This window comes from Nelusetta ayraudi, unplaced genomic scaffold (assembly GCF_046127955.1).
Source record: "Nelusetta ayraudi isolate G7.1 ecotype Tasmania unplaced genomic scaffold, CSIRO-AGI_Nayr_v1 ptg000034l, whole genome shotgun sequence".
In the NCBI taxonomy this organism is placed as follows: domain Eukaryota; kingdom Metazoa; phylum Chordata; class Actinopteri; order Tetraodontiformes; family Monacanthidae; genus Nelusetta; species Nelusetta ayraudi.
This window is the reverse complement of record NW_027466084.1, coordinates 4,635,001-4,648,928: the sequence shown is the minus strand read 5'-3', so window position 1 is coordinate 4,648,928 and position 13,928 is coordinate 4,635,001. Positions and strand designations below refer to the sequence as shown.

The 13,928-nt window shown below is 41.6% G+C and overlaps 1 protein-coding gene and 1 long non-coding RNA gene across 3 annotated transcripts; one reads left to right on the top strand and one right to left on the bottom strand.

Moving 5' to 3' along the window:
* Window positions 1-18: 18 nt before the first annotated feature.
* Window positions 19-9,580, top strand: LOC142892445 (glutaryl-CoA dehydrogenase, mitochondrial-like). 2 transcript variants are annotated; one of them, XM_076032625.1, is made up of 12 exons: window positions 19-90; window positions 2,922-3,031; window positions 3,328-3,357; window positions 3,523-3,663; window positions 3,927-3,989; window positions 5,135-5,305; window positions 5,429-5,558; window positions 6,920-7,136; window positions 7,655-7,758; window positions 7,991-8,116; window positions 8,953-9,113; window positions 9,255-9,580. In XM_076032625.1, exons 2-12 carry the CDS (start codon window positions 2,932-2,934, stop codon window positions 9,326-9,328), a joined length of 1,317 nt encoding a protein of 438 aa, XP_075888740.1. In that variant the 5' UTR covers window positions 19-90; window positions 2,922-2,931; the 3' UTR covers window positions 9,329-9,580. The 2 variants fall into 2 exon arrangements, with proteins under 2 accessions (XP_075888740.1, XP_075888739.1); XM_076032624.1 differs by lacking the exon at window positions 19-90 and adding an exon at window positions 2,533-2,556.
* On the bottom strand, window positions 2,403-3,029 carry LOC142892446 (uncharacterized). Its single transcript, XR_012927429.1, has 2 exons — window positions 2,924-3,029; window positions 2,403-2,488 (listed from the first exon to the last, which is right to left on the bottom strand). It is a non-coding gene; the product is annotated as an uncharacterized LOC142892446 (long non-coding RNA).
* Window positions 9,581-13,928: the final 4,348 nt, after the last annotated feature.

Below are 13,928 nucleotides of genomic sequence, written 5' to 3'. Positions count from 1 at the left end.
TTTCAGGTGGAACTCAAACATAAAAGCAATCGGTAGGAAATCACAAAATATCCATTCCTTCAACACCCACACATCTGCCAACGAGCCCAGGTGGTAGGAACTGCAGCTGTTCGTGATGATGGATCCAGTTGAGCTTTCCACTGTGTTCCTATACGCTATACTCACATTGTTTTACCAATGTTCCACTTAAGAGTTTAGATAGAATCCACTCAAAATTATTGCTGTATTATTGTTATTATTCATTTTATTTTATTATTGTTTTTGTTTTTGTTTTTTACCATTTATCATATTATACTACTCTATTTTATTGTTAGCCACAGTCCATTTGCATTCAATATAAATTTAAGTATAACTTTGTTGAATATTCTGAATATTGGAATGCATCGTTTTTGCATAATTGGCAGTAATAAAATAAAACGTTTATTGTTTGTGTTTACATTAAATAGGTATGAATTAGTCATGAATTATTTCTTTTAAAGGGTTTTAAGCATTTTTGCGTGTTTTAAGCATTTACATTGTTGGATTAACATGCTTTGATGCCATCTCCAGTCCCACCCTTACTTAAGAGTGTGGTCGACAGGTGTAAAACATATATAGCTGTAACTGAGTACATTTCTACTTTTTTAATGTGAAATACGAATAGGCTAAATTTAAGCCCTTAAGCAGGAGAGGCCCCTGATTGGGGTCTGCTTGCAAAACTGAGTGGAAAAATAATCCACTAATTGCAAAAGGAAGTAATGTTTTACATCACAGTAAACCACAGAACCTTGCCTATAAGACCATTAAAGACGTTTTTACGTGGGCAACCATGTGAGCAACTGCCTGTCTGCCACTGGGCCAACCCGCTCATGACATCAAATCCTTTTACTTCAAAGTGCGAATGAGATGTGAGCCAAAGAACACCAAGACAGAATTTTCGGTACACACTAAAAAATGTTTTAGAGCTACTTTTAATGTTACACAATGGGATGTTTTTTTGTTTGTTTGTTTGTTTTAATGGTATACCTAACAATGTATATATATATATATATATTTTTTTTTTTTTGGTGTCAAACAATCTATCTTTTTAGAGCTAATTTTGCTAGCTAGGTTAGTTAAGTTTTTCAGAGCAGTCTTAAAGGTCCAGTGTGTAAATTATTTAACATTGTGGACTGCTGTGTCTGTATCACGTGTAAAATAGTAAAACAGTAGAAGTAAAACAAGAGCATTTACATTGAGAGATTGATGTATTTATTACAAAATGAGTACTTGTGCCTGTCAGCATCTGTTTAAGACAAACACGGTCTGTCTACACTTCTAAGGTTTTCATTAAATAGAACGAAAATACGGCAGATGTTTTGATCCCATTGCAATACTGCCTTATGAACACAAGATGGAAGCATTTAAAAAAAATAAAAAAAAATAAAAAAAATTTAAGTCCCAAATTCTGGGCTCAAGTAGTTGACACGTTGTTTCAAGGCAAATATGCAGTAGTTTCTCTTGGGCAGAACATGTCCTTCAAACTTGAAACACTACTAACAAACTGGCTAGATAATGTGGCGTGTGTAGGCTGAGTTTCTCAAAGAGGAAATTTAGTTGCCTTTCTGAACCAACAGCCGTCACTGTGGTCAAGCCAACAGACAGCTCGCCAAAAGCGGTCGAGCGCAGATCGTCTCGCCTGCTGTTCACACATCCACACCATTTTCTCTCGCCTGTAACGCAAATTCTGCATTTTGCAGAAGTATTTAAAATTCTGCATATAAACAGAAATGGGAAAAAAAAGACAAAGCCAACTTGTCGAAGGCGGAGATTGACAGGTTGGCTCAGAAAGAAGGCAGTTGTTCATAACGTGCTGAAGAAGAAGAAAAAAAAGTTTGCTCGTGTTCAAAGCTACAACGCAATAGGGGTGGGAAACGTGGCAAAAGGAAGAAAACATGGGCGTCTCGAAGCTAGGGTTGCCATCTCCTAGAGTTTCAAATCCGAGACATCTCTGGGGGTGGGGGGTCTGTCACCCTATCTAGACCACAGACGGATATCAAATGAGGTTTTGTCATTTTCCCTCAAAAAAAAAAAAAAAAAAAAAAAAAAAAAAACGGGACAAATTGTGTCCAGGGAGAGATTTTATTTTTCCCGGGACAGGTGGTGAAAAAAAGAGAACAATTCTGGGGATAACGGGACGGGTAGCGGTTTGAACAATCGGGAGGAAATCGAGGGATCCTTCAGAGCAAAGAAGGAGTCTCCGCCTTGACTCGCTGGATCGGTGTTCCATTAATGTGGGCTTTTGCGCAGGCGCCTCACAGCAGGTTCGCATCAGGTAAACATACTTCCGAGTGGATTGAGCTGGTCCCAGTCCGCCGTCCTCCGATACTACTGGGACACTGAGGTTTTTTTTTTTATTATTTATTTATTTATTTATTTATTAACCCCTGCTCAGGGTCACAGTGAAAATCAGAGTGAAGGATTCGGAGTGTGTTGGAGCTCCTGCTACCTTGAACTCCCTCCTCCCCCACTCCCTGGGCAGTCAAACGGTACAGTGAGCGAGGGGTGAGTGAGGGGTGAGGGGTGACCTGAGGACAGGTTTGTTTTTCTCTCGGAAAGTTTTGACAGCTCTTCCTTGACTTTCATCTACCTGTTGCTACACTGTTTGTGTTTCCTAGGCTACTTTTTTTTTTTTTTTTTTTTTGGCGCACAATACATCGATTCACTGTCATTTTATTGTCACATCTGTCAGCCTATGGGCAGTGGTGCCATGCTCACAAATAATTGACTAACCTTTTATGACACTGTTCCCCTATCAGTTATTTCTTACGAGGATAGTATGAAAGGAATAGGAAAAAAAACAAAAAACAAAACAATAATACCTGTCAATAATTTCTACGTGCATGCCAGCGATATTTCCGTGAACGTTGAACACGAGCAACGTGTGGCTCGTGTTCCTGCAGACCATTCGTCATGGCCTTGAGAGGAGCCGCTTCCCGTTTGCTGGTGAACTCCAAGAGGTGTTCCATCTCAGCCTGCCGAGCGCAGGGCTCAGCAACACGTCCTGGATGGGGTGAGTGCGACCTAGGCCATGCAATAGCAGTGGGAACAGTACAGTGTACACTGCAGCCTGTGAGTTTCAAGTTTGCCCTGCATTTAAAAAGGTACAATCCTTATCATCACCTATAAATTGGCAAACGTGTATATAAGATTAGAATTAAAAAAAAAAAAATGAAACATTGTAACTGGACCTGATGTTGAATTTACAAATATGAAGTATCTGTATATTTGCTTGAGAATTGTCTCTCTGTGTTTTAGTGCTTTTAAAGAATCTGTCTTGACTGCGCTGATATGTTTTTCCCCTCCTAGAGGCAGAGGAGTCTAAGAAGTTGAAAACACGTAGGTCCAATTTCTGTGATGAGTCTTTGTTTTTTCTATTAGTATTTTCAACTACCATTTGTGTTTATGTGTTTGAACTATTTTACCAGGACATTCCAGTGAAATTAAGATTGAGCCATTAAAAATATTCCTTCCCTGTTTCTTTATTTTTTTTTCTTTTTACAGCAAAAGTTAAGTTCAACTGGCTTGATCCCCTGGATCTGGAGGGCCAGCTGAAGGAGGATGAGGTCCTGATCAGAGACTCCATCAGAAACTACTGTCAAGAGAAGCTCCAGCCTCGCATTGTGATGGCCAACAGAGATGGGGGTAAACCTATCCCTGATTTTTCTTTTAATTTTTTTTGAAACAATAACTCTTAAGATATTAGCGGCCTCCATTCCAGCGCTACTCTGAGAATGGCACAATTACACTTTCACACAACACCCAGAAAAGTCTTTGGGCTTCTCAGCATAAAACATAGTTAGTATTTTCAAAAGATTTTTTTGCATATGTCATGTATGAACGTCTAGTCCACTACCTTTGTATAGCGGAAGTGCTAATTACATACGGCATCTCTGTGTCTGTCTCAGTGTTTGACAGAAATATTATATCTGAGATGGGAGAGCTGGGCATCCTGGGTCCAACTATTAAAGGTGAGTCTGAGCCTCTCGTTTGTCCACTATTTACACTGCATGCGTCTGTCCAGGATAATCACACACACACAAAATAGCCTTCATTTGAATATGTAGCTGTGATTTCGTTGTTGTTGTTGGTGTTGTTGTTGTTGTTGTTGTTGTTGTGAACTTGGGCATTTTTCATATTTAACACTCAAAATTGTAGAAATGCACCAAAATGAACTTCAGCCTATGTCTGTGATCGCTATAATCACTGTTAGACTTCTGGACGAATGTGACTCGTGGTGTAGTAGTCGGAGTAGTAGCAGTTGTGGCAGTTGTAATGTAGTTTTTATTACAGTGGAAGGCAAAAAAAAACACGCCCCTTGATTGCTATGTGCTGATTATAGTGTGCTCATAGGTCCAACCTGTGATCAACGCACTCCCGTCTCAGCTGGAGTCATTCTCTCACTCTGGCCAGCTGAACAGCTGCTTTACAGAGGGCAGCACACTGCGAGTTGTTCTGCTAGTCCCTTTTCTTTAGAAACTTGCAAACTAATTTCTGACTCTCCTTTAAGTCTCTCCTGCACTCCAAGGAGCCTTCCACCTGAAGGTATAATCAAGTTGTTCTCTACCAACTGGAACTAGTACGAGTACTTGCTTACTTTTACTGAAGTTAGTAAGTGGAGGGAAAATATATATTTTGGTGGCACTCCCTTTGTTTAAAAGGAAATTTCATTTTTTTTTTTTTTTTCAAGATGCATGTAAAAAAAAACGTTTCTTGCATATCAGTACACACAGATACTGAGTACTTTGTAAGGTCATTACACATTGTGGAATATCATGACTTTAAATTTGGTAATTTCCCACACATGTGTTATTTGAACAACATCATCAGCATGTTTTTCAAACCAAGTAAAAAGACACATTTAACAAAATTGTCATTTGCATACATATACAACTGGTATTGGTGTGGTGTGGTATCGGCACGTATTGTACAAGTACGAGTAGCCTTGGTATTGGTACCATTACCCGATACTGGTATCGGTATCGGCGCATCCCCTATGTATAACTGTAGTTTTGTCCCCAAAATTGACCTTGGATCATACGTGTGCTGGCCCATTGTTCTCCCTTTATCGTTCAACACCAACTGCACCAACACGTCGACATCGGTTCTACTCCAGGTTACGGCTGCGCTGGGACGAGCTACGTGGCCTACGGCTTGATCGCCCGGGAAGTGGAGAGAGTGGACAGCGGCTATCGGACCGTGATGAGCGTACAGTCGTCCCTGGTCATGCACCCCATCTACGCCTACGGCACCGAGGCGCAGAGGGAAAAGTACCTCCCGAAGCTGGGTGAGACCTGGCACACACACGCGCACACACAATCACCGCAGGATCTTACCCCCATCAGAATGCCACAGTGGAGCACAGCCGGTGACAAGGCGACTCGTCCCTTCTCTCTGCTGCCCCCTGTAGCTCGCGGAGAGATCCTGGGCTGCTTCGGTTTGACGGAGCCCGACCACGGCAGCGACCTCAGCGGCATGGAAACCACCGCCACCTACAATCCGAGCAGTCGCACCTACACCCTCAGCGGGTCCAAGACGTGGTCAGTGCAGGACATCAAGTGCAAAATTCTAATAATTCTTGTGTATTTGAGGTTCCTCAGGTATGGTGACCAGCTTTTGGAGGTATAAATTTTCCTGATACGTGCTGCTAGTACAATGGAAGCAGATGGCGCTCATGCCTGTGTTTGTAGGAGCTTGGACTCGTTCTTCCAATCTTGAAGACGTTTCAGCTCTCAGCCGAAAGGCTTGTTCAGTTCTGAAGAAGTGGTTTAATTTAGAGTGAGCATATTCTTGTTTTTATTGTTCAGACTTAGCGGTCATTATTCATTCTGACAACAGGTGGCAGCAATTGGGAAAAAAAAAAACAGCAGGAAGCTTGATTATGGACAAGAGTTGGTTTTAATTTGAACTTGGTTGAATGCAGACAAGTCAACCTGCAGGAACAGACTGGACCTTCTGACTCTGAGTCAAAATGGAAACGGCCCTCCTGTGGACCTCATGGCAAGAGTGGAGTTGCTGGGCCGAAGCGTTCAAAGATTAATAGAAAATTGCCATGGCAGTGTTAAACAGGAATACCTGACACAGTGCTGCTAATCCAGCAGTGACTGACGCCTGCCTTTCTGATTGAAACGTCGCTGTTGAGTTGAAACGGGCCCAGTATGGAAGATTTAAAGGTCCTTTGGCACAAAGTGTCTTCGAAAATGTGTGTGTTTAGCCTGACAATTCAGCCAAATATGGCGGTTATTATTTAATTCACTGATGAAGGATTTACTCTTTTTTTCATTAAGAGTGGGACAACTCGTAGGAAGGCACCCCCACCTTTGTTTTCTATCATTTTTATTCATGATTTTTCCACTTTCTATATGGGCAGCAGCAGCTAAAAAAGTCCACTATTACACCTTTTAGAATACTTTATATACTTATGTATGTCTTTCCATGTCTCTATATTTGAATTATTTATTTACATATATCTATATCTATATTATGAGAGCTTTGTATGTATTTGCTTGTTCACCCTGTCTGCCACTCTCACTCTGATCCCCCTCCCCTTCACACCCCAACTGGTCGAAGCGGATGAGCGCCCTCTGGAGTCCGGATCTGCTTTTTCCTGGCCACTGTCGCCCCCTGCTGCTCTGGAGGCTTTCAGTTGTTCCTCCTCTGATTGTACAAAGAAGCTTTGAGGCGCCTTTGGTCGTGATTTATCGCTGTGCAAATACAAGTTGATTGATTGGTTGGTTTATTGCCTTGAATATGCCAAACAATACATTTGCAGTCGGGGCAGCAAAATGGATTTTTTTTTTTTGCCAATCGTGCACAGTGCTTTGTGACGTTTGATGGAGAATAGTCACCCGCTCAGTCGTGTCACATTGCACTTTTCTTTTTCTTTTTTTTCCACCTTGAGGATCACCAACTCCCCCATCGCTGACATAGCCGTGGTGTGGGCCAAATGCGACGGCGGGAAGGTGCGCGGCTTCATCCTGGAGCGCGGCATGAAGGGCCTCTCCACCCCCAAGATCGAGGGCAAGTTCTCCCTGAGAGCCTCCTCCTGTGGGATGATCCTGATGGACCGGGTGGAGGTTCCCGAGGAGAACCTCCTGCCCAACGCCTCGGGCTTCGGGGTGAGATTCAGAGGGTCAAAGGTTGTTTTTTTTACTGACCGCGCGTCACGTTCCACGGCGGTGAAATGTTGCGGCAGAACCACGCCGACAACAAGGAATAAAGAAAGTGTAAAAAAAAAAAAAAAAGAGTTTAAAAAGTGGCAAGTTACAAAAATACAGAGTTAAAAAGATTAAAAAGTGGCAAGTACAGATGAGGGTGTTTTAAGTTATGCAATACTAGACAGTATAATGTAATATAATATGATTAGGTGCAATCAATGGAATACAAAGTATGACACGATAGCATTTAGTATCTAATAATACTATCAACAGCAATAGAAATAATAATATCAGTCAAATAAGTAAAGTAGTAGTAGTAAAAGTCATAGTTGTGCAATAGTGCAGTATAATATAATAAATAATATAACATGAAATATGATTTTGGAAATCAATCCCCCCGCCCCCTCCTCTCTCTCTCTCTCAGTCCCTCTCTCACTCTCTCTCTCTCTGTCTCTCTTTCTCTGTCTTTCCTGTCTCAGGGTCCATTCGGCTGCTTGAACAATGCTCGCTACGGGATCACATGGGGAGCGCTGGGCGCCGCCGAGTTCTGCTTCCACGCGGCCCGACAGTACACATTGGACAGGTCACATGGCACAGGCGTTGCAGGACACACAACATTTTTGTTCAATAGTTTTGTCTCCAATTACGCTAAAGTTTAATACAACACTTAACCAAATATAATTCTGTATGAATTCATAAATCTATTATAGATTTATAAATCATTCTATATAAAATATTTATTATATTCAGCCTCCCCAGAGTGTTTCACTTGTCGGTAACACTGAGGCTGATGCCGTCGTTGTTTCGTGCCCCAGAATGCAGTTTGGTGTTCCGCTGGCCAGGAACCAGCTGATGCAGAAGAAGATGGCCGACATGCTGATGGAGATCACCATCGGCCTTCAGTCCTGCCTGAGGCTCGGGAGGCTCCTGGATGAGAAAAAGTAAAAGCCTTTCATCCGTTTTTTTCTTGCTTTTGTTTGTTAGTCAATAATTGTTGTTGATAAATGTGTTTAGAATAAGAAACTTATCGATGATCATCAAGGACGTTTCTCTGTCTGGCTGCAAAGCCATACTTATTGTCTGCTGCTTCGTATTTTTGGACTTTATTTGGCCACTTCTGAGGTTTTTTTAGCAGCAGCGTCTTGCACAGCTGGACTATCGGTCTGTTTCTTTGCTCTCTTTGTTACGAACCCGTTCGTGTATCCCCGGCTAGTCAGGCAGGAGGAGAAAATCACCGAGATGAACACCATGAACCATGTTTTTGACTGGCAGGCAATCATATATTATCTCAGTATAGATTATATTTATTGATAATGATTGCACAAACATTTGATTATATCTGATGATAATAATAATAATAATAATAATAATTAAAATATAATTTATTTATTTATTAGCATTTTTTCATACCTTCCCTCCATTTTCCTGTGGCCGCCTCTTTGAAAACCAACTGCTATAAATGATCTGGAAACTGCCCTATGACACGCTGCTCAGCAAACAAGGTGTCCAACACAGACACTGGGGACTGTGTGGCATGACAACAAAAAAAAACAACAACCTTTATTTGTTCGACAACAAAATGTAAACTTTCAAATTTAAACTAAGTGTTGGAATATTGATATTTGCTCCAAAATGGGCTTTTCTCGCCAACTCTGGAAAGATAGGGACTGACTTTTTTTTTTTTTTTTTTTACTGTTTAAACACGAATATCAACGTGGGAACCAAAATAGTCGCTCGTAGCTTAACATCTGAATAAAAGTCGTATTTTTCCGACCAGAGCATGTCCAGAGATGATCTCCATTCTGAAGAGGAACAATTGTGGGAAGGCCCTGGACGTGGCCAGGCAGGCCAGGGACATGCTGGGGGGCAACGGCGTCGCCGACGAGTATCACGTCATCCGACACCTCCTCAACCTGGAGTCCGTCAACACGTACGAAGGTGAGCACCAGTAGGAAAAACACTCTGATTCTGGCGCTGCGTTCATAGGGACGTTCCGGTGGTGGGCCGTCCGTAGCTGTAGCTGACTGAAGGTGTTGTCGTTGTCGTTATTTTTTCATTTTCTTTGTGCGCCTCCACCAGGTACTCATGACATCCACGCCCTGATCCTCGGCAGAGCCATCACAGGACTCCAGGCCTTCAGTGTGGACAAGTAGATCCCACCAACATGAGCCAATTATTAGAGTTCTCTCTGGTTCAAGGTAGCTTTATTGACAATCCTACAATACATGCGACATATCCAGAGCATTGAAATTTCTTTACTCAGCAGCCCCACGGTGTGAGCATAGCATGCAGTGGACGAAAAGTGTAAAAAAATGCCCAACAAAGTACAAAATGATATCAGAGTAATTGCAAATGAAGACTACACTACGAGAGCACAGCAGTGGCGCAAGTTATAAAAGGCAAAACATATGTAACAGTTTAGTGCAAGAATGCTGTCAAAATCTGCTTTGCTAACTTTAATCATTCATATTGGCAGCTTTGAACATTTGTGTGTAAATGAACTTTTAGTTGTACACAAAATTCTGCTTCAGATGCGAGTTGTTCAAATCGCTGCGTGCAAGTGGTGTGTTTGTTTTGTGCGCATTAACTTGTAATTTGTGATTTGATCGCTAGCAATCGAGTTTGCCGAAACACATTTCGCAAAATGCTGTCAGAACAGAAAAATCACATGAAAACAACTGAATAAAGTGTTTCTACGTCACCTGCGATGCTGCACTCAGGTGCGCTGCTGTTGTCGGCCGTCAGTCACCTGTACAACGTGTCTGCTTGAATGGAGGTGGATTCATCTTCCCTGTCAGTGACCGCAGTGATCAAGTCATTTCAGCGCTTCTCAACTTGGACCCCACGAACATGAAACTGTGTTTATAGTTGAGAACTCAAAGCCATAGAAATCAGTCTGGTATTCTTTTTCTTTCTTTCTTTCTTTCTTTCGAGTGCAGATCAAACTTTATGTCAATTGTATAAACATTTTCATTTATATGTATATATATAGATATATATATGTATATATGTATATATATATATATATATATATATATATATATATACATATGTATATATGTATATATATGTATATATATATATGTATATATATATATATATATACATATATATATACATATATACAGTTTTTTTTAAAAGCAAAAATCTCCAACTCCAGTAACATTAAAAACTTCGAAAAGGTTTTCAATGTCAGCTGACATATACGTTTAACAGGATCAAGGGATTTGCTCCTCGAGCGGCAGTGTTACGCTGTGTTGTGTTTATGTTGAGGCAAATCAAACAACTTTTCTCCAAACTTTAAATTTCTCTCAGTCCGCGTTTTTAAAAATGATCCTTCAATTCTGCATGGTTTCCAAAAAAAGGGGGGCAGGGGAGTCCTTAAAGACGATTTAAAAAAAAAAAAAAAAAAACACAGTTTAAGAGTATTTCTAGAATAGGGGCATACTAGTGCCCATGGCAAGTTACTTGTATTTCTTCATTTTTAGGGGGTAAAAAGTAGATGGGCAATCATTTTAGTGAGAATGTTCAGCGTGTATTTCTGTTTTCTAAATGTGAACAATTACCATAATTAGACTATAAGAAGCTACTTTCGCCCTATCCTTTAAATAGATTGTGAGTATCAAATTCCATATGAAATCCTACAAAAAAAAAGTGTTTTTGCACTTAAAATGAAGTGTATTTCAAGGGTTTTTCCATATAATATATATCTGTTGGTTTTGCTATTTTGCCTCATGTTCTCACTCGAGTGGTTTAGCTCGGTGTTTTTCAACCACTGTGCCGCTGCACACTAGTGAGATAATGTCAGGTGTGCTGTGGGGAAATTATCAAATTTCACTTAATTGGTCTAAAAAAAAAATTTTTTTTTAAAGTTTAATAACGTTCCATTGTGGAGCGATTGTGCTTTAAAAGGAATTTTAAGCAGTGTGCGAAATTCCCACTGATAGTCAAGGACGGGGGTCCCGAATATTGACAAATATTGGACTATGAGAATGTTGGCCAAAAGAAATTCTGAATAATATTCTTAAAAATGGAATATTAGACAAGGTGATAGATAGATAGATAGATAGATAGATAGATAGATAGATAGATATAATGAAAACAGTTGTGCCATGGCTCAAAGAAAGGTTGAGAACCAGAGGAACACTGGTTCAGAGGCCCATTGTGCCGTGCCGTGCCGTGCCGTGCTGGTCTCTGCTGGTGTGCATGTATAAGCGGTTGCGTCCTCTCGCCCTGACCCGCCACTGATCCAGCAGCAGCAGCAGCAGCAGCAGCAGCGACTGAAATAGCCTCCCTGTTGATTCCCCGGCAGCCGACTTCTAGGTAACCAGGCACAGTAAGAGCCAGAGTACCGGGACCTAAGCCCGTTCCCGACGGTGTTAGACACCAGCGGGCAAGTGATCTAAGTGGGCGGGACCCTCTGGTGGCGGGAGTACACGCACACAGGAGGGAGGCGCGCTTCCGTTCGGCAACCAAGACTCTTGAAAACATGATCTGCCGCGACTCGCTTCACTTCACCTGGAGGAGTAACAAGGACAAACAGTAATGGAATCGCATCGGCAAAGTAAGCTGGAATACATCGAAGACTCGATGCTTCAGTTTCACTTTTTTTATTTATTTTTTATTTTTTTTAAAAAGTGCTTTATGTGCTGTTTTATTGTACAATTGTCCGATGGTGTCTTTTTGTGAATGTCTTTCCTGTCTGCACAGCACAGCTAATTTACCGCCAGGTACAGCTAAAGAAACCTGGAACCTGGAGCCTTCTTTTTTTAATTTACAGCACGTTTCTCTTCATGTCTTCATGGCAGCAGTTTTGTCCGTTCGCCCTCTCCGTTGTTACGCGTCGAAGTGAGACTTCAGCAGCACCGAGGGAGCACTCATCATCATCATCATCATCATCATCATCATCATCATCATCATCTTCATCATCATCGTCATCATCGTCATCATCCTCATCATCACCACCACCACCGGAATAACCGCTCATCATAATAAAATATGAACAGCTCCAATTTCAGCGGGCTGGTCCTGGCCGCGGACGTCAAGGCGACCCTGGAGCCGCTGTACAAGCAGTACAAGCCGCCCGTGAAGGAGCTGCTGGCGCTGCCCAGGCCGCTCATCTACGTGTTAATGGCCTTCCTGGTGGTGGTGGGAGTCGCCTACGCCATCGTGGGACACCTCATCAAGGACCTAGCCATTGACATAGCAGGTAAAGCTGCTTACTAGAACAGCTGGGAGCTGTTTATATCTATATCTATATACATATATATATATATATATATATATATATATATATATATATATATATATATATATATATATATATATATATACATATATATATACATAAGTAGAGAGAGAGAGAGAGAGAGAGAGAGAGAGAGATAAACAGCTCCTCCCAGCTGTTCTAGTAAGCTCATCTGGAGTGGGCAAGAGTACACTACTTGTACTTGGGAGGAATAATGTCTCACATCAACCTGGTTATCATCCATTTATTTATTCATTACCTCTTCTGTCATATTCCTAAGGGTGATGTGGGAAAAAAAAAAAAAAGCCCACACTGTCTTTTACATCTGAATTAAAAAGCTGATGGTTTCAGGTGTACCATCTGACACATAAACACCCATCTCATCCTGTACATATTATTATAGGTTGTTTCTAATAATAATAGATTAGAATGGAATAGATGTACTTTACTGATCCTAATTAACAACAAAAAAAAAAAAAAACATTTATGAAAACATGCAACAACCCTAAGCCTGCATGTGTGCCTACAGATTGCCTGCTGGGCCCGGCCACCGACGAAGAAGAGAACAAGGAAAACCTGCAGCATGTGGCCACGGGCCACCATCCCCCCGTGCACCCTTTTCCCCACAATGCCTTCCACGTGTGGGACCAGGACAACGTGATGGTCTCGCTGCCGCAGGAGGAGAGCCCGCTGGCCAGCCCGCTGATGCTGGCCGCCATCCCCTACATCCCCACCTTCTTCCCGGCCCACAGCCCCACCGGTCACAACTCCCCGCCCTACTCCAGCAGCCCCGGGGCCAACAGGGACATGGTCTTCTCCAGGGAGATCTGATCTGATCTGATTTTTCCAAAAGGACGACGACAAAAAAATGCGAGGACCCCCCCCAATGCAAAATTTCTATTGAATTCGTGTTGTTTTCTTTCACCCAACCTCCCTCTTCTCTTCTCACCAGAGAGCAGGATCCACTTTCAACAGTGTTCTCATATTTATTTATTGATTTGATTTGATTTGATACAGAACAGCGTTTCTCAACTGGTGGGTCACAGCTAATTTGATTAGGTCGCAGGTTTTTGTTTATTTATTTTTTTAATTTTATTTAAAAGAGATTTAAAAATATCTATATATTTATCTTGGCCATTTATTTTGCAGGACACACAGTTCAAAAGTGAGAATTTGAGATTCAGTCAGAATCACTGGTCTATAATAAGACGCGTGTCTCTGATTTGTCAAATCAACAAAAGACGCACAGGTCTGTGCGTACATGAGCTTCAGATTGAGGCTGTTGCACTTTCTCACTTTCTCCACATCCGGTGAAAAGACACGGTGGTGAACACTGTTGTGTACAATGCTGCATAATTCCGGTAATACGTCTTTGTAATAAAAAAAAGAAAAAAAGAGCTCTGCCACTATTGTTTTTTTTTCCTTACTCCCGTTGAACCAGGGTTCACAGGGGCCTCGTCGGAGCTTTGTGTTTACCGTTGCACTCGCATTAACAAAGCTGCTTC

Excerpts from the sequence above, each read along its gene's own strand:
- LOC142892445 (XM_076032625.1), top strand. The coding sequence starts at position 2,932 with ATGGCCTTGAGAGGAGCCGCTTCCCGTTTGCTGGTGAACTCCAAGAGG. Across the intron at positions 3,990-5,134 it reads CCTGGGTCCAACTATTAAAG|GTTACGGCTGCGCTGGGACG; the intron begins GTGAGTCTGAGC and ends GTTCTACTCCAG. Across the intron at positions 5,559-6,919 it reads CTCAGCGGGTCCAAGACGTG|GATCACCAACTCCCCCATCG; the intron begins GTCAGTGCAGGA and ends TTCCACCTTGAG.